Source organism: Pinus tabuliformis, chromosome 4_2, assembly GCF_031772625.1.
Source record: "Pinus tabuliformis cultivar Carrire ecotype Pingquan chromosome 4_2, CPIR1, whole genome shotgun sequence".
Taxonomy (NCBI): Eukaryota; Viridiplantae; Streptophyta; class Pinopsida; order Pinales; family Pinaceae; genus Pinus; species Pinus tabuliformis.
This window is the reverse complement of record NC_142304.1, coordinates 883,487,046-883,513,572: the sequence shown is the minus strand read 5'-3', so window position 1 is coordinate 883,513,572 and position 26,527 is coordinate 883,487,046. Positions and strand designations below refer to the sequence as shown.

The 26,527-nt window shown below is 39.4% G+C and overlaps 1 protein-coding gene across 2 annotated transcripts in view; it reads right to left on the bottom strand.

Annotated features, from left to right (window-relative positions):
- LOC149172520 (uncharacterized) overlaps positions 1 to 26,527 on the bottom strand; it is a 399,406-nt gene that overhangs the window by 311,057 nt on the left and 61,822 nt on the right. For both annotated transcript variants that reach the window (XM_089427737.1, XM_089427736.1), the window contains exon 5: positions 19,382 to 19,475. In XM_089427737.1, the coding sequence (XP_089283863.1) occupies positions 19,382 to 19,475 (94 nt within the window). The remainder of the gene's footprint in view (positions 1 to 19,381; positions 19,476 to 26,527) is intronic.

Here is a 26,527-nt window from a genome sequence, read left to right as displayed (position 1 = left end):
CATTAATTGAGTTTTGTTAATTTTAGGTATGTTCTATGCTAAGAGCAAATTTACTTCAATTTTCCATATTAGCTCAATATCAATTCCATATTAGCAATCACATTTAGCATGATAGTAAAATGCAGATAGAAAAAAACATAAATCGCAGAAAACAAGCCAAGACAAGAGGACACAAGATGTGGTGCCAGCCAGGGACAAACCCCAATGTTGGCAAACCCTTGATCAATTCTGCTTATGTTCTTCAATAGTTCAGCAGAGAGAGAGATAGTACATATACATCAGAAGTCAACATTTTGACTTATCAAAATAAGAGCAGAGAGATTTTCTTTATGAAGATAACACATGAGGTAGCTGATCTAAACTCCGGTGAAGACATACTGGCTTCAACTGATCCTACAAGGTGACTCCATCACCATGTTGCACCCATCACTGTGTTGCACCTCATCATCATGCTGCACCCATCACTGTGCTGCATGTAATCACTGAGCCGCTCTCACCACTGAGCAGTACCTCATCATCATGTTGCACCCATCATCAACAAGTTGTTGCAATATCATGTTGTACCATTGTGTTGCACCATACTACACCATGTTGCACCCATCCTTACTGTCACCTATATACTGCACCGCTATCATTGTGCACTATGTTGCACCATTCATCATGTTGCACTAATCATTGTGCTGCACCCAATTACAAAGCTGCTAATCATCACCATTTTGCTGCATCCTTCATGCTATTACAATATATTATGTTGCTGCAATATATTATGTTGTTGCACTCATTCATTATGTTGCACATACAACATCCAATATGCTGCAACCATTTACACTTATTAGCCTTAGCTGCTTGCAATGGCTTGCAGCCTAGCAGAGCAGCTAAGCTATGGTTGTTTAGGCTTCTTTCATATTCAGGCAGCAGAGAGCTTCTCTAGGAGAGCAACCAACAATTGATGACAGTCCTCTAACAGTGCTCCTTAACTGCCTCTAACGGTGCTCCTTAACTGCCTCTAATAGTCCTCTAACAGTCCTTCTAACAATCCTCCTTAACTGTGGCTTAGTTCCCTCCATGCACTATGTATTGATTGTGTCTAGGGCACCAGCGTGACACATAAGACTGTGGTTAGGGCAAGCTTGAACCATCTCCCTTTTGACTACGCCTAGGGGTAGTTAGGGGCTCCTCTGCCCAGCGTGAAAGGATCCTACATCATGTTGCATAGAACCTTCATTTTAGGGCAACATATAGGCTTCTAATGACTGCGATTAGGTGACATCTCCTTGTTGCTTGGACAGGCTCCTCTGCTGCATAAACTACCTTTAGACCTGTGGATAGGGCATAACATGATCCTCATATCTCAGCGTCTAGAAGTCTTTTACTTAGGTCACTTCCTTCTTGTGATATCACCTTCTTCCCTAGTTGCATTAGGGCTTCTTCCTTCATGACTACGTGTTAGTTAGGGCATCATTAGGCCAAGGCTTAAGGCTTCTTCATACCTGCGTTTAGCCTTCTCTATGATAGTGTAGAGCCTTCTCCATTAGGGCAACGTTATCTCTTAGGATTTCTCCTCCCACGAAAACCCAAAAACAAGTGGAGAGAAAGAGATCACAAGAGAAGTGTGTGTCCAAATTACTAGCAAGCCACCTCTTTTTATACTCCAACGTTGAGCACAAGTGGCGGCAATTTGGTTGTTGGTTGACCTTGACGAATTATCCCATAACACAAATAAATTCATATCTCCATGAATACATGTTGGAATCGGATGATCTTTAGATCAATTCTACACCTCTCGACGAGAGGAATCCAAGAAAAATAACAGTTGCCAAAAATAAGATGACACACATGGAGTTTGGCCCTAGTTGCAAATTTTAACACTTCCTCTCAACTAGGGAGAACTCCATCAGCTAATCCATCTACCAGACTATATTATCTCTACCATCAGTGCCCTGCACTGCTCTGCTCTGCTGAACTATGAAGAAAAAGAAATGATCAAGAATGTATCATACCATCCTCGACTGACCCAAAGTCAGTCCCATATAAAAGAGAGTGTCTCATAACACACTCTTACTGATCTGAAATCAATTCTACATAAAGAGAGTGTATCATACCACTTTTATTGATCCGAAATCAATTCCAAAAGAGAGTGAGTTATATCACTCTTACTAACCTAAAGTCAGTTTCGAATGATCCCAGATCAATATCATCCTAGCATAGTAAGTACGGTAACACGATGCGTCCAACGGTACTACTATGGTCCCGTTGTCGTGTAAAGTGTCTAGGCACCGCGACAACGCTCAGAGTAAGGGTTGTCACTCTTAATCCTTACTCACTCCGTTTAGACTCTCTCCTAGGCAAGTCAAGGGGGGTAATCCCTAAGGTAAATGGATGAGAAAGCCTGTGGATCACGGGCTCTAGGAGATTTTAGTGATGGACAACTTGATGAATCTAAACGATCAAATTAGATTGATAGATTAAACACCAACATAAACAAGACACGACCACAAGATAGAAATAATTATAGACCAGTGCCTTCGATATTTGAATTAACCATCAATAAAACAAGCTATCCAGAACGATTTTCAATATGTGACAAAAAGTGACAATCATAAATAATCCACAAAAACGCCCAACACTGTATCACGCAAGATATTCCAGATTTAAGACGATTATCGTTAATGACCAAGATCTAGATTCAATTAGTTTTCTCCAACAGTCAATATAACTTAAAACATTTATCGCACTTTGACCATCATAAAAAATGCATTTTATGACCAAATGACACTAAGGAACTTTAGGTTAAAAAATTTTAATTATTCCTTAAGCAATAATTTAATGTGAAAAATAAGGAGAACACACCAAAGGGTTAAAATATCGAACTTTTTAATGGAACATGAGCCACATTAAAAAGTTTGATGTCTAAGCACAAATCCTTTAATTTATTTCGTTCTTAAATTCGACACCAAAATTTTAAAATTTTTAGATTTTTTAAAAAAATTAGGATTTTTAATGTTTTTAGGATCTTTTTAGTTTTTTTAGAAAATAAAATAAAACAAAAAAAATAAAAATAAAAAAAAATAAAAAATAAAAAAATAAAATAAAAATTAAATCAAAAGTCACAAACAAAACAAAAAACAAAAAAAAAGAAACTTTTCTGATGTTTTTTAAATGTTTTAGATTTTTTAATATTTTTATATTTTTTTAAATGTTTTTATATTTTTAATATAAATTTAAAATCATAAATAAAATAAATAAAAAATGGAACAAAACTAAATCGAAATTTATTATTTTTACTTGTTAAAGTCTTAATGAAACCTAACGTAAGTCTTAGCTAAATGAAATTAAAAAAAAAAAAAAAAATGAAGCAACCCTAAAGGAGACTAATGCATATATCACAATGAAAAAAAGTAGAATGATTTGGATCGTTGACTGCAGGTTTGAAAGATAGCGCAAAGGAGCAGCGAGGAGAGATTTGCTAGACGGAGGGAGATAGAGGAATAACGCAGGGGCAACGCACAGGTCAACGATGGAGCGATGAGGAGCTGAAGGTAGCCACGTAGAAGGTGCAGCGAGGGAAGGGAAGAGTGACTACGTTTTAGGTAGCTCGATGCAGCAGCGGAAGAGAGATTTGTGGAACTGGACAGTGAGGAAGGAAGGAATGCGTGGACGGATTTGAGGAGTTAGGTTGCAGTGAGGATGAAGACTCGGAGGTTCCGGCAGCGAAGGAACGAGGGAGCTGGACAGCGTGAGGATCAAGGGATATGTAGAGGAGAATGGAGATGGAGTTTACATGGAGAGGGAGTTGAGATGCAAGGCTGCGCAGAAGAACGAGGGGAGAAGGGGATGCGTAGGGAGTAGAGAGCTGAGGCTAGACGGAAAGGAGTTAGAACAAGCAGCAATGCGGATTTCGAATGGCGTTGAACAAGAAATGGATACACAGCAGCAAGGATAGAATGGTAGAAATGGAGTTGTGTGGAGAGGTGCGGATCTGGACAAAAAACACAAGAATAAACCCCAAGCAGCAGACGGGTGGCTAGAAACCCCTACAAATTTTCTAAACAACAAAAATAATTTCGAAAAAAATTCCGGAAAATGACAATAAAAAAAAATTGAAATCTTGCTCTTAGGAAACCCCATGTAGCAAAGAAACTGCAGCCCAAGAACCGAAGAGAAATTTTAAGATTAAGTTCTTATGCTTAAAATTTATCAATGAAACCCTCATTAAATTTCTAGATCTGGAACTAAATTTAAACCTTTGGACTGCAAAAACTCTAGACAGCAACCCTGCCAAAAATGATGCTGATGGACCTCCAGAGATCTAGATCTTACCCTCCAAGGCCTAGATCTAGACTCTGCACACTTTTCAGTTTCAGATTTGTAGCTACAATACAACAAAAAAAACACCCAAACGATATACACAATGACCCAAAAAACATTAAAACCCTGAAAACCAAAGTCAGAAAACTAAAATTAATTACAGATGTATATACATAAATGGCAGATCTATCAGATCTAGGGAGTGTGAATCCGACTCCGCTCCCAGATCTAATGATCTGAGGCTCTCAACAGCCAGATCTAACAATTTAGCACAAAAAAATTTAAGCTTTTTGAATTTTTAAAGGAGGTACTGAGCTCAAAACCCTCATGCATCTCCATAAAAATATTTTATGATAAGCCCGAGATCAAATTCAAACTGGGCTCTTTAGAAAACACGGATCAGGAGTTGGTTGGTTCAGCTGAGAACTTCTCCAAACGCCCGATGATCTAATAATCAAGGATTTTCCTGCAAAACTCAATTCATTCGTCAACATAGAGCGAGAAAACAATAATAAAATTCAGATGTAATAAAGATACTTGCTATTATATACAAAACTTAAATTATCATTCAAACCCCCGCAACTGAGCAAGATACCTGTACTCAAATCGCTCTTCAGAAGCTATTATTAATGGCAAAAAAGGAATTACGCACGAAAATAGTACATCTTACAGCATTTCCATGAAGAGTAACAGCAGCAGAAATTTAACCCCAAAGTCTTTCTTTATTGCTCATAAAAAGATTACAAGAGAGAGCTTTTCGCTTAGTACACGATCAAAAGATCGGATCCTACTGACTGACAAATGACCTCCTATTTAAAGATAATCCTCCAACGGCTAGTTCGAGTGATCTTTGTCAAAGTGATCTCAATTTAATCTCATCCGTCGAAATTTTAAATGTTGAGGAAATTTCGAATTTTTCAATTAAATGCATTTTAATTAATTCAAAAATTAAATTTTTGAATTAATTTCCTCAAAATTTTGACTTTGACTTAACTCCAGGGACCAAAGGCATAAAATTTAGCAAAATAATTAATTAACCTTAGTCCTTGGACCTCTTAAAATTTAATTTTTTAAAGGACCCATGAATTTTGCCTTTGGAAAATTTAATTCACCTAGGACCTAGGACCTATGAGGGGATAAATTATTTTTCTAACCCTCAAGACACTTTACATCATGATTTTTACATTTTTTACATCTCAAGGGGGAAACCCATTTACAAAAGACCCTCACAAACTACCCAGTTCTGCGACACAAATATAATCTAGCAGATCAAGCAATTTGTAATAAAATAACCTAACCAAATAGTTAGGATTATTCCCAAATCACTTTTACATAGACTCGATCTAGAACACTAGGACTCCCCTGAGATCTGAGTGACAAAATCCATTCCGGCTTTGGGGTAAGGCTGAAGGAAAACTCTGTCGACCATCCGAGGATGGATCAGTGAGACAAAAAACCTCCCAGAATGTAGATCGTCACCAGAAAAGTAGGTTTACCTACGTGATTACATACACGACACGGATTTGTTGAGATCATTTACATTATACACATGATCGATGGATGGCAAGAACACACCGATCAGGCTCTATCCCTTTTGTGAAAAAGGGGGTGTACTACTATGGGTCGTTGACACGTAGTGGTCAACAGTCCCTATCCTCATTTCCCTACTCAATGGCCGGATGAGAGGTACTTCCCATGAGTCCCAAACTGCATGGGTAGGATGTCTCAGCAAGAGAAGGACAAACCACTCATCCTGCCTACATGTCGCCCAGGGTATCCCAAGGGAAGACTGAACCACTCACCCTGTACACAAAAATCACTAGGGGAAGGCTGAACCACTCACCCTATGACTGTGTCTTAGAAGGAGAAGGATGAACCATTCATCCTGCCTATATAGCAGACCACTAGGGGAAGGCTGAACCACTCACCCTATGACTGTGTTTCAATAAGAGAAGGATGAACCACTCATCATACCTATATAACAGACCACTAGGGGAAGGTTGAACCACTCACACTATGGTTGCTCATCGCTCCAAAATGTACCCCCAAGCCCCCAGAGCTCCCAGAGCTCAATGTCCATATCATACAGGACCCTTAGGAGAGAGTCTCTCCACGACTCCTAGTCATTCTCGAAAAGTCACAAATTTGACCTTTCTCAGGGGCTTCGACAGAATGTCGGCGACCTGCACATCAGTCCCAATGCGATGGAGCCTTCTTGCTCCTCGATGTACCATATCCCAGATAAAGTGGGGAACTTGATATCTATATGCTTGGAGCGATCATAGAACACAGGATTCCTCAACAATTGAATCCCCCTCTGGTTGTCACAGAAGATCACAATGGTATCCAGCATGTGTCCAAACATCTCACTGAAAAGCTTCCTCAACCAGGCAGCTTCACACGAGGTCATACTCGTAGCTATGTATTCGGTCTCAGTGGTGCTCAAAGCAACCAACTTCTACTTCCTGCTCATCCAGGATATCGAAGCAAAACCCAAAGAGAACCAGCACCCAGAAGTGCTCTTGCGATCCTCCACACTGCCTGCCCAGTCAACATTCGAATAATCATGCAGCTTCACATTTCTGGCAGTGTATCTCAATTCATGAGAGATTGTGCCCCGAAGATATCTCAGAAGATTCTTGGCACCAATCCAGTGAGGCTCAACCATATATGAGCTCAACTTGCTAACTACAAAACATATATCCGGATGGGATTTCACCAAGAACATCAATGCTAGAATGAATTTATGAAACTCAGAGGCATTTCCCAAATCAGGTCCGGCATCACTACCACATAACTTCTGAAAGTTAAGCTCCATCAAGGTAGTCATGGGCTTGCAGTTTACCATTCCAAATCTGGAATCCAACTCCCTCTTACTTTTGCAAATGAGAGGGTTTGCACCTATCAAAAAAAGGTCGTCCTCATAAGGTGCCAGTATGAGAGGTCTATTATCCACAACCTTCAAGAAATGGTTTGGATTCGTTTCACTCCTAGTGAATCTCAGCTTCATCAGACAGCTATCAAGCCTCTCATATCAAGCCCAGGGTGTTTGCTCTAAGATATAAAGAGCTTTCTTCCACCTACATACTTGAGATTCCCAATCATGAATCTCAAACCCCTCAAGTTGTTCCACATCTAAGGTCTTGCTACAGGAGGGGAATGGTCCCCTTGTAAGTTTTTCTTCGGTACATCTCATACATGTACCTTCATGCTCTTCTTGAATTCAGGCATCGCTGTCACCATCTGACTCACATCGGGTACGACCCCATAATAAGCAAACCTTCGGTGCTATAGAAGAGATGTGTCAACTCAAATGGTCCCAAATGGACTTCCTGTAACTTGATACAAATTTCCAACCCTGAACCCAAGAATAAAAGCATCTTGAAAAATCCTTTTTCAAACACGTACCTTTCCATTGATGATTGCCACCTTGAAACCTTTGACATCCATTGCCGAAATGGACACCAGGTTCTTCTTGAGATCAGGTACATCAAGAACTTCTTGTTAATGAATCGTGCTACCCTTATTCAATTGAAGTGTAGCATTCCCTACACTCTTTCCGGGATGGGTAGCATTGACTCCAAGTATAATCTCCACGATCATTTCCTTCTCTATCAAATTAGAGAGAACTTCCTTCTATCCAATGAAGTGCCTTGAAGCACTACTATCAATAAGCCAAATTCCCAAAGAGTCTGGAGGAGTAGTAGTGGAGAGGGCCAATATAAGATAATACTTCTTTAGCTTATCAGAAACAACATTTGATTCTTCATACCTGGAGTTCCTTGCTTTCTTTGAAGAGTCGACCGTTTCCTTGATGACCTACATTACCTGTCATTCCTCCGATCATTGAAGATGTCACAGGAATGATTGTTATCATCATCAAGTGATGTGTCCCTACCATTCGGACACTCCTTTGCATAATGGCCGAACTTATTGCAAGCAAGGCATCTGCCTTTCCTTCAACCCTTAGATCTGGGCTTCCCATTGAAGTGATCTTTAGGTAGGCCATCAGATGCTTCCGCTGCACCACTCGGATAATATTCTCTACTTCGACTTCACTGTTGAAGTTTCTAAGTTTACTTAGTTAGAAACCCTAGATGCACTTTATCTGATTTATTCCTACCTACTTGTTATTTTCCTTAACAAGTTATTTACAATGTAAATACTGAAAAATAAACACTAGTGCATGCTCAACATATTACAGATCAGCAACTAAAAGAAACAAGAACAAACACACCACATGACACCATTACTTTTGGCCTAATGTCCCCGGAAAAACCCAATGTGGGAAAACCGGTGTAGCTATCTGAGGGTTTTCTTATTAAGCAATATCAAAGTACAATTTGGGTGTCGAAACTGGCCTACCCAACAGAGAATGTCCTTAGTAGTAATACCCCTCCGTTTCTGATAAATCTACTGGCTGAAACCCCGGAAAATCCTTCCGGCAGCTACTTAGGAGTCAGCACCAATCTACCCCAGAAACCCCAGCGTCTGCCCAATCTGGACTGCGTCAGCCTCTCCTAGCCCAGCGTTGGCCCTACGTCAACCTATCTTGGCCTGCGTCAGCCCCAGGAGGCCCTGCATCAACTCTCTGAGCCTCTGCGTCAACTACGCTGGCCTCTCTGGTGCTCTACGCAACACTTAGCTGCCTCTGCGTGGCCTTGCGTGAACACTGGCTGCTCCTGCATCTCTCCCTGACCACTCTACTGCTATCCCGGCTTTATCTCTGCCTCTCTATCTCTCTGTACTCAATGCACCTCAATTGCTCTCCAATCACTGATTCTATCTATCTTAGCAAACCCCGCTCCAGAGAATAAAATGATTGATCACTCTGGTGTATCCTCCAAGTGACCCTCAAACCTCCTCTTATAATTTTCTCGTTGACATATCAATGGCCGAGATTAAGTCCCTAATCAACAGCTAAGATTAGATCTGGCTTGATCCATGTCTTTTGGACCATTCTAACACAATTTCATATTAGTACACATTCCATTAAAATTATTAATTATTTTAATATCTTCTGAACTGTTTAGAATCTACCCAAACCCTTTTTGGGTATTCGAGATCTCATGTGCCCCAACCTCTCCACCAAATTTCGTGGCTAGAGCACATTCGATGCTACCCCAAATCAACATTCACCCTTGGTGAATTTGAAGAGGGATGAGGAACCCATTGAGCCTTTTTGTCCTTTCCAACTGTCTTCAGTGACTGCACTTTCACTCTTGCTTGGGCTTTGTCTTCACCTTAGCTCTGATACCATGTTAATTTTAGGTATGTTCTGTGCTAAGAGCAAATTTACTTCAATTTTCCATATTAGCTCAATATCAATTGCAGATTATCAATCACATTCGGCATGATAGTAAAATCCAGATAGAACATAAACATAAATTGCAGAAAACAAGCCAAGACAAGAGGACACAAGATGTGGCGCTAGCCAGGGACAAACCTCGATGTGGGGAAACCCTTGATCAATTGTTCTTATGTTCTTCAATAGTTCAGCAGAGAGAGATAGTACATATACATCAGAAGTCAACATTTTGACTTATCAAAATAAGAGCAGAGAGATCTTCTTTATGAAGATAACACATGAGGTAGCTGATCTAAACTCCGGTGAAGACATACTGCTTTAACTGATCCTGCAAGGTGACTCCACCATGCTGCACTCATCACTGTGTTGCACCTCATCATCATGTTGCACCCGTCACTGTGCTACTCCCAATCACTAAGCTACTCTCATCATTGAGCAGTACCTCATCATCATGTTGACCCATCATCAACAAGATGCTGCAATACCATGCTATACCATTGTGTTGCACCATATTGCACCATGTTGCACCCATCCTTACTGTCACCTATATACTGCACCACTATCATTGTGCACTATGTTGCACCATTCATCATGCTGCACTAATCATTGTGTTGCACCCAATTACTGAGCTGCTCATTATCACCATTTTGCTGCATCCTTCATGCTGCTGCAATATATTATGCTGCTGCACTCATTCATGCTTGCTGTAATATATTATCATTATGCTGCACATACAACATCCAATATGCTGCAACCATTTACACTTATCAGCCTTAGTTGGTTGTTATGGCTTGCAGCCTAGCAGAGCAGCTAAGCTATGGTTGTTTAGGCTTCTTTCATATTCAGGCAGCGGAAAGCTTCTCTAGGACACCAACCAACAATTAATGACAGTCCTCTAACAGTCCTCCTTAACTGCCTCTAACAGTCTTCTAACAGTCCTCCTTAATTGCGGCTTAGTTCCCTCCATGAACTATGTATTGACTGTGTCTAGGGCACCAGTGTGACACATAAGACTGTGGTTAGGGCAAGCTTGAACCGTCTTCCTTTTGACTGCGCCTAGGGGTAGTTAGGGGCTCCTCTGCCCAGCATGAAAGGATCCTACATCATGCTGCATAGAACCTTCAAGGCTTCATTTTAGGGCAGCATATAGGCTTCTAGTGATTATGATTAGGTGACATCTCCTTGCTGCGTGGACAGGTCTCCTCTGCTGCATAAACTCCCTTTAGACCTGCGGCTAGGGCATAACATGATCCTCATATCTCAGCGTCTAGAAGTCTTTTACTTAGGTCACTTCCTTCTTGTGATATCACCTTCTTCCCTGACTCCATTAGGACTTCTTCCTTAATGACTACGTGTTAGTTAGGGCATCATTAGGCCAGCGGTTAGGGCTTCTTCATACCTCCGTTTAGCGTTCTCCATGATAGCGTAGAGCCTTCTCCATAATGCTTCTTCCATGGCTGCATTAGGCTTCTCCATTAGGGCAACGTTGTCTCTTAGGATTTCTCTTCCCACCAAAACCCAAAGAAAAGTGGAGAGGAAGAGATCACAAGAAGAATGTGTGTCCAAATGACTAGCAAGCCACCTCTTTTTATATGCAAATGTTGAGCACAGGTGGGGGCAATTTGGTTGCTGGCCGACCTTGACGAATTGTCCCATAACACAAATAAATTCATATTTCCATGAATACATGTCGGAATTGGATGATTTTTAGATCAATCCTACACCTCTCAACGAGAAGAATCCAAGAAAAATATCAGCTTCCATAAATAAGATGACCCACATGGAGTTTGTCCCTAGTTGCCAATTTTAACAAGTTTGCATAGGCATTTTGTCTCTAACATCTTGTTTTGCAGCAATTTTGGAGCGAATTTAGTGGTTGCATGTAGTCAAGTTCATTGGAAGCCTCTCTAGTCACAAACAAGGCTAGTGGGCTTCTTGGTTTGCCCTCTAATCCCTCTTTGTCATCATTGTCTTCATTTCTAATTCTGAAATATTTTATGACAGCAGTGTTTTCAAGGCATGAATACATCTAAAATAGTCGTAAATTCACTAATTGTTCACCTAAGGCAACAAGCATTAACCTTGTGGTTGAATTAATTGCATATGAGTGAAGTTTTGTGGAATGTGAGTGAATTTCCAGATCTGATATCAACACCGACAACCATCTAAAATCACCTACAGCAGTGATAAATTCACATAGCAATGGCATAATAATTAGTTTGCAAATCCTACAGCAGTGATAAATTCACTGTCTGGTCCTTGTTCTTTAAGAAAGAAATCCATGTCTTGCAGGAGAAGTCATCCACAAAGATTATCTAGTACAGGTAGCCACCAAGAGGGGTCATCAGCATGGGTCCACATAGATCAGAATGTATAAGTTAAAGTATTCCATTGGTCTTGCTTCTACTTGAAGGGAATGGTGTCTTCACATGCTTTCCACTTGCACATCCTTGACAAACTCCATCATGATCTACTCGAATCTCAGGCATTCCAGAAACCATCTTTCTCACCTTAGTCAAAACTTCATAGTGAAGGTGACCGAATCCTCTGTGCCACAACTTGTTGAAGAATGAAATTAGTGTCAATCTTCATAATTGTATTTGTCAAAAGAAATTTTATTGTTAAAGAAATTGACTTATTAATGCATGGGTTTCATGCTTGGGTCAATGATTTTTAGGTCAAAGCCTCCATTGAAGGTTTCTACATTTTCTCTTGAGTCAATAGAGTCATTGTCATTTTTATTAGACCTTTCTCGGGATCTTGTATCATGTTAAAAGAATTGTTTTTGAAAAAACTCAATTAATTATCAAGTCCCCGTAAAGATAATTAACCAAGTGAAAAAAGCCCTCCCAAAGTAAACTCACTTGATGATAAGGTCCCAAGTTACCTAGGCCTATTACATGACTCAAACTCATCATACTAGCATCACTTTACATCATCATTAGATTGAATCTACCCTTATCATACTATCTCTTATTTGATCATTTTTGGTGAAACCCTAACCTTTAGCTTTCACTGCAAAATCTTGATGCTAAGGTGTTAATTTTTGGTATGTTCTATGCTTAAAAGCAATTTACTTCAATTTCTTAATTAGCCCAATATCAATATCCAGTTTAGCAATCACATCAGCATGATAGTAAAATGTAGATAGAACATAAACATAAATAGTAGAAGACAATCCAAGACAAGAGGACACAAGATGTGGCACCACCCAGGGACAAACCCCAATGTGGGGAAACCCTTGATCAATTCTTCTTATATTCTTCAATAGTTCAGCAAGGAGAGATAGTACAAAATTTACAAATCCGATAATTTATGACAACAGGGGTAAACCCTAACCAGAAAAGTCAACGATGGTCAAACAAGTCAGATTTGACCTCCAAATCAGCTTGGTCAAATCCCAATCAACTCGGCCTCCAACAGCAAGATGAATCAGCCCAAAATAATCTGAAAATATTCAATCAAAGTCTGGTCAACTTAAGTCAACCCTATGGCCAGCCCTAGGACAGTCAACGCTGGCCAATGCAGAGTCAAAGCAACCTCGAAATTTGTGCCCCGAACTGCGACTAACCCAAACAAAATATCCTCACTCAAATCCGCAGTCAATGTTGATCAACGCAGCCCTGCAACTCAGTCAACGTTAGGTCAAAACAGGCCAACGCAGTGAACAGAAAAATCTTCCTCCTTCCTTCGCACATGTGAGAGATGTTGCCCAGATTAGCATACCCAGTCAAGTGAGGAGAGAGATATGTGAGTGAATGAGATGATGAAATAATGCCTTGAGGTCTACTTTTATATGCGACGTTGAGGATAAAGTGGGGGTAAAAATCTTTGTTTTGCTTGCTGGCCGACCTTGACAATTTGTCAATAATACAAATAAATTCATATTTCCATTTATACATGTCAGAATCGGATGATCTTTAGATCAATCCTACACGTCTCAGAGAGAGAAATCCAAGAAAAATATCAGTTGTCATAAATAAGGTGACCCATATGGAGTTTGGCCCTAGTTGCCAATTTTAACATAAGGGTATGTCAATGTCGATTATGAAACCTTAGTCTATATAGGTGTTTTTGATAAAGTCTACAACATATAATGAAATACTATTCTTTTGAAGTTTAAGGTTTTGATAATGTCATTGTAAAAACCCTAGTTCTTTAGGGTTTGTTGTTAATCTCTAGATTATATATTGAAACCCTAGATTTTTTAGGGAATTACGATTTATGAACAAAACCCTTGTAATAACTAAAGTAAGATCCAAGGAATGAAACCCTAGGTGCATATTCTTCTGTATGATCAAAACCCTAGCCTGTTCAAAATTGTTATCTAATTTTTGGAATTTATTGTTTGCATCTAAGGTTTACAACATAGAAAGCAATTGATATAAGGAATGAAACCCTAGAGATGAAATGTTGTATGCTAACCTAATTGTTGATATTCATGCTCTAGAAATGTAGGGTTTGTAACAAAACCCTAGTAGAGAGTGATATTCTAGGGCATGATAATGAAACCTGTTGACCACTAAAGTGGCACCCGAAGATTTATTGAGGACTCCATGCCCAACGATATGTCAGAGGTTGTTTCTACCATCAAGATCATCATATCAACAAAGTTTTTCAACTCTACTTCTTTTTCTCATCTTCTTCTATTGTACCTAGATTCCACAAGCCCTACAGGGATGATGTAAAGTGATGCTAGTATGATGAGTTTGAGTCATGTAATAGGCCTAGGTAACTTGGGACCTTATCATCAAGTGAGTTTACTTTGGGAGGACTTTTTTTACTTGGTTAATTATCATATCCTTACGGGGACTTGATAATTAATTGAGTACGGATGCAATGTTGACAGTGGCAGGGTCAGCAGCAGTATAGATGCAGCATTTGCGCAGCTGTTGGTGGACAGGATGTCATATATTTGCAGCGCAAAAGGAGATGTTACAGAACAGAGTGATGCTTCACCAGGTTGCATTGCGAGAGCATATTCCTCGCTAAGAGGAAGTATTGATTTCTGGTAGCATCAAATGTGCTCCAAGTCTCAAATTTCGCAGGGAGGCTTGGGGACATGTATTCCAAAGAACCCATAAAGTGTTTTGGGAAATTCCACCCGGAGACAGTTTTATTAAAATAATTAATTATTTTTAATGGGACCCTAAGTCTAAACTTAAGAAATTAAAATAATTAATGGGTATTAATCTAACTGTGGAGGTAACTTCTAGAAGAAGACGAGGATCAAGCAGAAATGACCTTAGCCATTGCCTAGATTCTAATCTGGGTCATTGAATGCCAACAAAAAGATTATTTAAGGAAGCTTGAGGGTCATTTGGAAGACACACAGAGAATTGATCAGTCAGATCGAATTGTTGAAGCTAGAGGCGGCGCAGTGACTTGTAGTGATCACACAGAGAGGGCAATAGGAAGTTTTCGCTGAAGGATCTTCTCCGAAGCCGAGAATACTCAAAAAAGAGGTAGAGAGACACATAGAGGAGGCATTACAGAGACCAGAGAGGGTGACGCAGAGCCAGGAAGGGCTCACACAGGCCCCACGCAAAGCAGCGCATAAGCCATCCTACACAGAAGTCCGAAATTTGCTGGAGGGATGGATATTCTGAGTCGATAGAGCCGGAATCAACTCCAGAATGCAAATCGATTCCCAACAGATGTGACGCAGTGCCCTAGAGGTTGACGCAGACCCACGCAAGGACAGCGCAGAAGTAGCCGGGGAACTCGTTGGTTCAGCTGCCAGATCAACCAAGAGATGCAGTGTAGAGTGAGGTAATCTCACTAATTTCTTCTGCCGAGTGATATTCTTTGTACTGAATTGCCAACAAGGTATCCAGAATTTGTATTCAGAAATAACTTCATCGTAATAATAAAAATTGTCCGATCTATTGCACTGGCTTTCCCGCATTGGGTTTTTCCAGGGACAATTGTCCAAAAACTACTGTGTCATTTGTGTTGTATCTTTCTCTATTGTTCAATTTCTTGTTTCGACATATTATTTAAATGGTGTAGGTTGCAATGTATGTATGCAGTGTCAAATTGACCTCTCTTTTCTTCACTTTTCCAATTTCTAGGTCTAAACCTAGAAGGTCACCTAGGGCATCAAATGAATCTCTTTGTATCCATCCAAACACCTTGAAAATTGGTCCACTGCTACATTGTAGTTTGATCAAGGGGTCCTCCAAATTTTAAGCAATTCCGACGGTGTAATCCCGAGATATATCAAGCCCTAGCCGCGAGACCATCTCTTGCCCTAGGTTGATTTGGGTTAGTGTCCTCACTTGGGTCATTGTATTTGTATTTCAAAAGAAAATTAGTCCTTTGATCCTATTCTCCTCCCCAATTAGGTCAAGCCCCTCTTTGAGTGATCAACTCCATACCCTTGACCTAGTTTGGGTCCACTTGGCTTCTTTGTGGTCCCACAACTTTGTAACTCATATTCTACAAGGATTACATCTAAGCCATTTCTCCACAAGGATCCTTAGACCTAGGAAGCCTCTTGTCAAGAGATATTCTCAAACCCTAGGCTTAAGTATCCTCCTAGCCCTTCCCAGAGAGCCCATCACCTTGCTTCTTAAGCAAGTAAGCCACATAATTGAGTCTCTCTTGCGAATAGGCTCTAAGAATCACCCTCTATCCATCCACTGATCTACTCATTCTTATGATTCCTCTTACACTGAATCTCCTCCCATCGGTGAAAGTCGGTAAAGAGCAGGGAGCCTTAGCTGAGGTGACAGTGGGCTATCGCTCCATTGTTGCCCCTTGACCTAGTAGTTTCTCTATAGGATCCCATCCTAGGACCCTTGCTAGTTTGATCGGTAACAGGTCCCATGACCATGGCAGCTTGCCATAAAGCATTGCCCCTCCATGGCCACATTATCACAAACACCTATGAAATGAAGGGTTGACCTTGGATATGTCACCTCCCTTTACGGGTTGGACGCACCTAATAGCGATAGACCTCATATATATTGAGGATCTCTCACTTCTTATTTTTCATCATCATGCTTGAGTTTCGCCCTCTCTCCCAGGGCTTGACTTAGCCTTCATGTAACTTAATACTTGTGGAGATGTGATTTTTGGGAGCTTTTTGCTATTAGAGAATGCCTTATGTATTGGAGATGTCTTTTGGGGATTGAAATACTTTCAAGGAAGAACGTAATTTTATTATAGTTTTTTCATTATTTTACATGTAACTAAATTATTGCTAGGGTTTTTCTGTGATCCATGTCTAAATGCAAATTATTTATGGAGAATCTTGGTTAATTTTTGCATGTTGAATATTTCTTCGTTAAAATCCAAAGAACTCCTAGTGTGCATCTCCTATTTAATTTCTCCCCTCAAAGAAAAGATAGTTAGGTTTTATTAAGTAGAAAAAAGAGTTTTCCCCCTTACTCCAATCATTTGTCATTTATCTCTAAGAATTGCTCTAAGACTCTGTCACCCAAGTAGGATTGGGCACTAGTAAATTTTGTTGATCAGAAATATTTTAAGAGTTAATTTTTTCTCCTCCTATTTTTCTAAGTCTTTTAAGGAATGTTGCTAAGGATTTTTCCTAAAACCGAATTCATCTAAGGCATTGTGGATGAGTGCTTGTGGAAGAAAAACATATGATTTACCTTTATAGTCCCTTTTAACGCAAATCTAGCTTTATTTATGGTAAATCCTTCCCTAGGAGGCCTGACGTCATCCTTCTATAGTTAATTTTGTGCCTTGGAAACCCTAAAGCTTGCCTAGCTTCAACTTAAGGCTTATTTTGAGGGTTTGCTCTATTGTTTTGTTAATCTAATCTCTTAGTAAACCCTTTCTTTGACTTTTATGTGTCTAGGATCTCCTTTTTGTTATTGCATCTCAAGAAACCCTAGGTCATTCAAGCCCTTATCTACTTCAGGTGCATGATACATTGCTCCTTACTAAGAAGAGTTGAGCCTTTTTCCATCATAGAGTGTCTTCACCTAGCCTATATTTCATCACTTTGAATCCTAGAACTTAGAATATCTTTATAGGTGACTACTAGGAAGCCTCCCTAATTAATTATCTTTATAGGTGACTACTTGGAGCCTCCCTAACTATCTTTAATTATTTCTCCTCCTATTTTTCTAACTCTTTTAAGGAAAGTTGCTAGGGCTTTTTCCTTGAACTGAATTCATCTAGGGCATTGTGGATAAGCGTTTGTGGAAGAAAAACATATGATTTACCTTTATAGTCCCTTTTAGCGCAAATCTAGCTTTATTTGTGGTAAATCCTACCCTAGGAGGCCTGACGTCATTCTTCTATAGTTAATTTTGTGCCTTGGAAACCCTAAACCTTGCCTAGCTTCAACTTAAGGCTTATTTTGAGGGTTTTCTCTATTGTTTTGTTAATCTAATCTCTTAGTAAACCCTTTCTTTGACTTTTATGTGTCTAGGATATCCTCTATTATTTCAGATCAAGAAACCCTAGGTCATTCAAGCATTATCTAGTCCAGGTTCATGATATGTTGCTCCTTACTAAGAAGAGTTGAGCCTTTTTCCATCATTGAGTGTATTCACCTAGCCTATATTTCATCACCTTGAACCCTAGAACTTAGAATATCTTTATAGGTGACTACTAGGAAGCCTCCCTTGCAGTGAAATTCCACTAAAGAGCAGTAGGAAGATTGTTGAGGTGACAATGACACTCTCCCTCATTGTTGATACAAGGTCTAGCCCTCCCCATGTGACTCCCCTCATTAGGCATGCTAGATTTTGTGGCAACACGTCTAATATAGGTTCAAGAAAAATTGAGCAACCATGGCTACCTTGCAACCAATATTGGTTTGAGTAAAATTAAGCAGCCATGGCTACCTTGTAACCAACTTGGTTGTAGGGACAAAACTCTCCTCGAGCCCACCCCCTTTTGTTGCACAAATCCCTTTGCAACCAGCATTGCACTATATTAGCAAACCATCAGCATCATATTTTTTGATGTAAACCCATTTACAACCATAGGGCCTCCCACCTAAAAGCAACTTTGCCAACATGTATTGTTCTTCATCAGTGCATGAAACTCATCCTTTCCTTTTGCTTCATCATAATTCAAACTAATTCATAAGAATTTAAAACTGCAAATATTGAACAAAACTTAACATGCTCAACCTGGTTACCTATTCTCATCAGCTCATACTTGCTTTTTCCTTTTCAAGTTGAGGAAGCATATCCAACCTCACATCCTCCAAAGGTATGCAGTTCCATTAGTATACTCTTGCTTGTTTTATTCTTCAAATCAGTCATATATATTGCCCCTTCTAGAGAAAATTCAGCCTCATCATCTTCAAGACTTCACCTGCTCCTTGCACACGAAGTCTCAATGTTTACCCTTCATCCCACAATGGTTTCCTTAGTTAATCTTCTTTTTTGGCCAATATATGGCAATTATCTAGTTGTCATTAGTGAATTCCTTTACAATCAATTCAAAATCTTATGGAATCAATACCACTATGATGAATGGGAAGCATACGTTGATTTATGCATAATGTAACATCTCATAATTAAATATCATTATCCATAATCAAATGCCAATGAGATTGGAAATTCTATAAAGTCCTAATGTTCAATTGATGGTCCTTTATAAACATTTTGATGTTATCAGTGGATTCAAAAAGCAAATTCGAAAAAGGCAAATTTCTTAAATAAGATTCAATAATTTTAATGTTAGGATACCAATGTTCAATATCCTTATTATAGCATCCAAATGTTAATTTCAACTTTACTATAAAAGGAGAAAGAAAAATAAAGAGCCACATACCTTCTTATTTCATCAAGGCGTTGATTGAAGGTTGGATCAGCATCAATGTCCAATTGCTTGTTTCCCTCTAAACCAACCAAAACATTTGGTGCCTCTAAAAAACAAAAGAAAACTTCATTGCTTAAGTAGCAAATTCAAAAGCAATACGATTTAGAATTTTTGTACCATTTTTTAATCATTTACCTGCTTCTGAGTTAAACCAAAATGTGATTAGTCTCTCTATGGCTGTTACTAATGTATGTAATGTGACATAGAGCTTCTATACTAATCCAATTTAAATATCAAACACAAATGCTATGTGACGATTCAATAGTTTAAACAGTCACAAATGACCCTCTTGTACAACTAGAGCATAACCATTACTAAAGCCTAAGTAACACAAAATAAAACATAGACTAAGGTGCATAGATTTTGTGATAACATGGCCACTGAAAAAGCAATCTAGCCCTCATCTTTTCACATTTTCTCATGCAGGTCAGAGCTCTGAAGTGTTTTGGTGTGCAACTGAAGGGAAAATTGCAGGTTTGAAGGGATTCCAAATGGTTGGTAGGTGGGTTTGTACACCAGATAATATTTTTTTCCTACAGCAGTGATCATTTTCTTTCATACCACAAATCATGACTCAATCAACAAGGGAAACTGAAAAAAAGTCAAAGGAAAGGAAGGAAATCCCCTGTTGCTATTGACCCCCTCCATCATCTTCATCTCCCTCTGCCAGTGTTCCATTTGATGCAAGTACAGCTTCTAATGTTGAAAAATGCATTGTTGTAGCAAGAAAGCAGGCTCAAGAGAGCAAATCCGAAATATCCATTGTGGAAGTACGTAACAAGACATCAAGGACCCAAGGCCAAGTTAATTGGGGGGGTGGGGGGAGATGTTCTTTGGACATCTCATTTTTATCCAGACTGGAGTAAAAGCATCTATTGCCGAGTTAAGGGCCGCTTGTTGGGCCAAGATTCTGGACCTGGACCATGTAGAGCAGTGAGTGCATCCAAATGAAAAGAAATGGAAAAAGAATATAGTGTCGGCATGGGGAAGATGGCAGCAACAAGTAAGAAAACCAAAAATGAGGATCTTCTTCCATTATTGAGGATGTCATCTAGTGGATTTCAATTGGGGAGTGCCAGTGAGACTACAATTCCACCAGCAAGAAAGAGGGCATCTACAAGTGGTCCTGTTACTACAAAATCTAGCAGGCCTTGGAGAGGGAAACCCTACAAGACAAAAATCTAGACTAAGTGCTAACAATGGGACAATTGCCCACTGTCACCACAGCCAAGGTCCCATGCTCTTTATGGACTTTTTGACCAATGGGAGGAATCCCGGTAAGATAATAATCACCTTTAATAGATATTCTAGGGTTTAAATTGCAAGGCGATGGATTAGGATTTCTCAAGGAATGCTCAACGTTGTGATATAATGCTTCAAAAGGTGCTTTTCTCCCTATGAGAGACCTAGTGATGGATTGTACAAGACCTAGGGATTCCTGAATTATCGTGGATGTAAGTACTCCCAAGATCAAGGAAATGAGTAGAACGGGCTTCTTATGTTATACTTCACCAAGTACTAAGTTCATACAACGCTCAAAAAAGTTCCCAAGTTGAGGAGAACTACCTAGGGTTTCCCTCTTAGGGCAATGCCTAGGGCGAGAGATTTATGGACAAAATGTAAGTGGATGCCCACCAAACTTTAAGATCAAGTAGTCAAAACCCTAGGCTTGATGTTTAGGCTCTTGGAATCCCACAAAACCTCCTCCTATGGAATTCGCTATAAGCCCTACCCTAGTTGTTCTACATTAAGAGGACAAAAATTTAGAGAGGAAAATTTATGGCCAAGAATTGAGTTTGACCACCAAGGACTTGTATTAGTTCCTTGCCCTTTGGGCATATGGAGTCTTAGGAGGATTGGGATGAGCTAAATCGTGTCTAAGGATGCCTAGAATTCATGCCCTAGGTATCAATCCAAACATTTATCCAATTCAAGAGATAATGGAGTTTTATTGAGAGTTTAAGGATTCCTCCACTAGGAACATTCATATCATGTCATACGATGAATAACATATGCAATACTCAACTAGAAAGCTCTTTCAAAATTAATTTTCAACAATTAGGGCACAATTTAGCAAGTTCTAGAAGCAGCAATTCCATACATTAAACAAGTTCAAGAGAAAAATTCCATGAACATAAAGCACTTCCAAGATGACATGCAATACACCCATCCAATATCCAAGGAAAAGCTCCAAAGACAAACCAAACTAGCTCCCATACAACAAAATGCATCCAAAAGATCTCCAATAGTCTAAAGAAACAAGTGCTAGTTCTTCTCAAGAAGTCGAATTCCAAGTGTGATGATGATGTGAGACTAAATGAGGTCCCTCATATTTATACATGTCCAATCAAATCTAATTTTAGCCTAGAGCCCCTCTTAGTTGTCAAATGGAGGGAAAAAACTAATTGTGGTTACAATCCAACCACATAGCCAATGTGAAATCATAAAAATTAACCCACATGAGGGATGAAAAGCTGACGTCATCATTGTGTGGGCCTCTTGGAGGCATGTTGTAATATTCCTAATTGGAAATTAACATCAAATACCAAAGCAATGTAGAAGGAACAGCAAAATAAATAAATCACAGCCGCGAAATCAGTACACAATAGGTACCAGCAAAACACTCTAGCCATTTTATTAAATAACTGGAATTGGGTACATAGAGTGAGCTGAAATGATAGAACTCGAGCTTGCCAAGCAAGCTATTCAAAACCCAAATGAGATATCTCTGACCCAAATGAGGTATGCCCTAGAACAAGAAATGTGCACTACCCAGAAGTAATTTGTTGTTGACTACTAGCTGGAATAATGATCTCAAGGCCGAATACTCCTCGGAATGCTCTGAAAATTTAGCCCCAGACTCCTCTCCCAAAACCCACAAAAACCCGAAAAGGGATTGGGATGAAACCAAGAGATGGAATTGTCCCCCAACAAGTGCGAGCGGCCCAACTGGCCAGCTGAAGTAGAAATCTTACTGAAATGGAAGGTTGGAGCAGCCCTCACTCATCACTACCAGAATCCTCCAAAACTCCACTAAAAATCACCCAGGAAGGTTCAATTCCTCAACCCCACTTCAGCTCCCAACTCAGCCCACGAACTGCATTCGCAGGCTTGCACAGTCCTCCTCTACGCATAGCCAAAGATGAGTAAGTTTGGCCCTCCAATTCAGCCTAGTACTCCAGCGAAATTTCTCTCTAAATTCTCCCTTCGGGTGAGTGATTTCTACCCCAAAAATTTTGCTCTTCAATTCTCTCTCCAAACATTGTGTAAGGATTCTCTATAGCAGCCCCCACACCTAGGACACTTGCACCCCTGAATTTCAACTGAAATTTGTTGGACACCTAATCTGCTAAGGGTTGGTGTGGTGGAATGTGAACAATCACTGGAGTCTGGGAGGCCTTGGGATATGAAACCAACGGTCATAAGGATGTATTATAAATGTATATCTTTGTGAATAATAAAGTAGTCAACTTCTTATCTTTCATATCTTGTCTATTATCTTGTGTTGACTAACATGGTATCAGAGCAGACAAATTTTGGCCTTGCTCCAGTTTGAGCCACTAGATTTTGTGCCCATTTTTTGTATGCCAATCTGCCAATCATAATAAGGTCATGCTCATAAGCTCATGAAACTGTCTTTGGCTATCTTGTCATGTCGGTGCTCTGTTTCTTGACAGATTCTGTATTTCGACCAGTTTAAGTTTCTCAAAGATGAGCATTCCTCTCCTTTGTCGCTCATCACAACCTGCTCATTTATCCCTCTATCTATGAGTTAACCAGAAAAGTTCTTCATGGTCGATTTTTCCAAGCCCAAAACATTCATTCCTGCATTGAATCACCACTGAAAGCTAGTCTATTATCTCTGACTTTGCTAGAGGGTCGTGTTTGCTTCTCCATTCTTTGTACATTGGTTCCTGCACTGACCTTTTTCCCCTTACTGGTCTCAGCTGCAATCTTTCCATTAACATCTTTAGGTTTGGAATCGCCCTTGATTTATTTTTAGAGTAAGAGATCTTATCAAAATATTAGACGAATCTGTCTTGATGATTTGGTTTTCTGGAGGTGATGTGTGGTGATCACAGATATAAACTAGCAATCCACCCAATGAGGAAGCTGGAACAGCGTTGATGAAAAATGCTCATGAAGGAATATCCTTCAAATATTGCGCAACCCCAGAATTTGAAGGAGGTGGAGAAGAAGAATGGAGTCCTTTGTCGCCATTAGAATCGACGATCGTTGTAAGAACGCGTTGAGAAATCAATGCTAGTAGATATTAGGGTTATGATTCCTCTTTCTTGATAATTATTTGACAATTTGTGAATTATGCTGGCCTCTTTTATTTCTTTATTAGATTATCTTTCATCAAGCAATTACCAGATTATTTGTGTATGAAGATCACAAGAACAAGAGACACAAGATGTAAGCGCACAGCCAGGCAAAACACCTATAAGGGGAAAACCTAGTCAAGAACTCTTCCTTCAGTAATTCAATTCAAGATGAGACACTTCCAGACTTCTTAGACCTAGACAAAGACCTCCTCTAACCACCAAGTCAGCGCTTCCTCCTTGTAGATGTCCTTTGCACAGCCTTCCAAGTGACATCTCTTCAAAGTGCAATGCTAGACCAGAGCTTCGGCCCCAGCAGCAGATTTTTGGTCTCCAACTTCAGAACTTCGACCCTGCAACAAGAACAAAATTTTGGCCCCAGCTTCAGCCCAGTAACTTCGCACGTGTGAGAGAAAGGAAACCCAAAATCTCAATTTTCTTCTTCCTAGCTTCTCTCCTTCTCCAGCAACTTCGCACTCTTTTGCAACTACTGCTTCTTAAAGATCAAACTTGTTGATGATGCTCTCCAACTTAAGTCAAGTTGCTCAATATGTAGGCTTCTTGTGAGGTCAAATTGCCCTTATCCAGGCCAACTTGATGAGGGCAAGGCCGACTTTGTGTGGAGGTGACAAATTATATTTTTAACTCAAAAATAATTCATTTTTACATGATACAAAAGCCCAAGAACGGTCTAATAAAAATGACAATGACTCTAATGACTCAATACAAAACCTAGAAGCCTTTAATGGAGGTTTTGACCTAGAGAACATTGACCTAAGCATAAAACCAATGTTGTTAAAAGCGCGATCAGGATTAAATCGGCGCTGGGAAAAAAGCGGAAAAAATCGGCAAAAGCGGGAAAAAAGCGTTTGGCACAAAAATATTCATTTTTTTTCAATTTTTTTAATATCTAAACCATCTACAACATAAAATAAATACATTGACACATAAATATGATAAAAAAACTAACATATAAGATGTTTAATATCATTTCTAGCGCTAAAATCACACATAACATTGAATCATGTCCTGAATAGTAAGTCCTGACTCCTGAGTCCCAACTCAGCCTCAAAATATCAACAAAAAATATGATAATGTATCTCATCATGTCATAATGTCATATACAATAAAATGAAAGTCTAATCCTATTGATTTCCTCTGCCCCTCTTGCGAGAAAATGCCACAGCTTTCCCTTTCCCTCTAGATGTAGATGCTGGTGCCCGTGCAGGTGGAAATGGCAGTGGAGTCTGATGTGCTCTAGACGTTGGAGAACTAGAAGTAGGAGCTATAGGAGGTAGACCACGTCCTCTACTGGTGGCAGGGGTAGCCCGGGCAGGTGGTGTCACCTGGAAACATTACAATCTCCCAATCCTGAAATCCTGAAAAACTGATAAGTCTGCTGGATTTTAAATGAAATCTAAAATTCTACTTTCTCCATATGAAATCCAATGAGGCTGGAACCACTCTCAAACATCCTGAGTCATTTCATGGTAATGTTAAAAATTTAAGTAAAAGGATGAAAATGAAGATTAAGGAGAATGTCACTTTTACTTTAAGAATTTAACATTACCATGAATAGCATATCCATACTAGGAACTAGACTTGATCATTAAGCTACCCCACTCAAAAATTATTTGTTTCTTTCAAAAAACATTGCATGAAAAAACCCAAAAAAAGTTATAAAACTATGCTGTCCTGAGCCCCCACGATTTTTTCGTTAAAAATCGCGCTTTTTTTGAAAAAATCGCGATTTTTTGAAAAAAGCGCGATTTTTTCAGTAAAAATCGGCAAAAAAAAAGTAGGCGATTTTTTCGTATAAAAATCGCGATTTGATCGGCAAGATGAAAAAATCGCGATTTTTTCATTAAATCGCGATTTTAACAACACTGCATAAAACCCATGCTTTAACAAGTCATTTTCTTTAATAATAGATTTTCTTTTGACAAGTACAATTATGAAGACCGAAGCTAGTTACATTCTTCAATAGAATTTATATCTCTGAATTCGGAAGCAGATTGACCTCCACAATGTTTTTAAAATTGGCCTTTCATGTTGACCCATGCTCGATTTGTGTGGAGACATTGATGATCAAGATTGTTATTTTTAGTGAGCTGGATTCAGCTTAGATATTTTGGCCCTCGTCTCAAAATGTTTAGCATTTCTTGTATGTAAATACTAGTGCATTTTTAGTTCAAGCCCTTGATTTTTAAGATCGAAAAATGGCTCAAATTAATAATGTATTAGAGTTATTGAATACCCTGATAAAATCCACTGTTGATGATATGGTAAAAGTCAGCAAAATCACTCTCACAGACATTCAAACTTGTCTACAAAATGTAAAAGATAAAATCAATTTCTTGTAGCTTGAGTTACAACTTCAGCAAGAGGAGATACAACAACACAATCATCATTCTGAACTTGTTTTTGTTTAGAACAAACCTCTTTTTGACTCTGAAGTTGGCTCCCATCAGTGGTCAGAAATTTGATAAAATCAGTGACATTGAGGTTAACTACCATCATGTGCCCATTTTAGGAGCAATTTTACATAAAGATGCAGAAGTTTAGGTCCCACTTCCCAAGCCCATCATCAAACCTTTGGAATAGCTCGTCAGCAACAAGCATAGAACCGGTCTTAGATATGACAAGGATGTGTCCTTTCATATTCCAGACTTCTCCAAGCCCATTCAGTTTTAGAGCGTTGGATTTCTTCAAGAAAACTCATCTTCACTCGCTACTCTTCCAAAGCAGCCACAAGTTGTTAGATACCAGCATT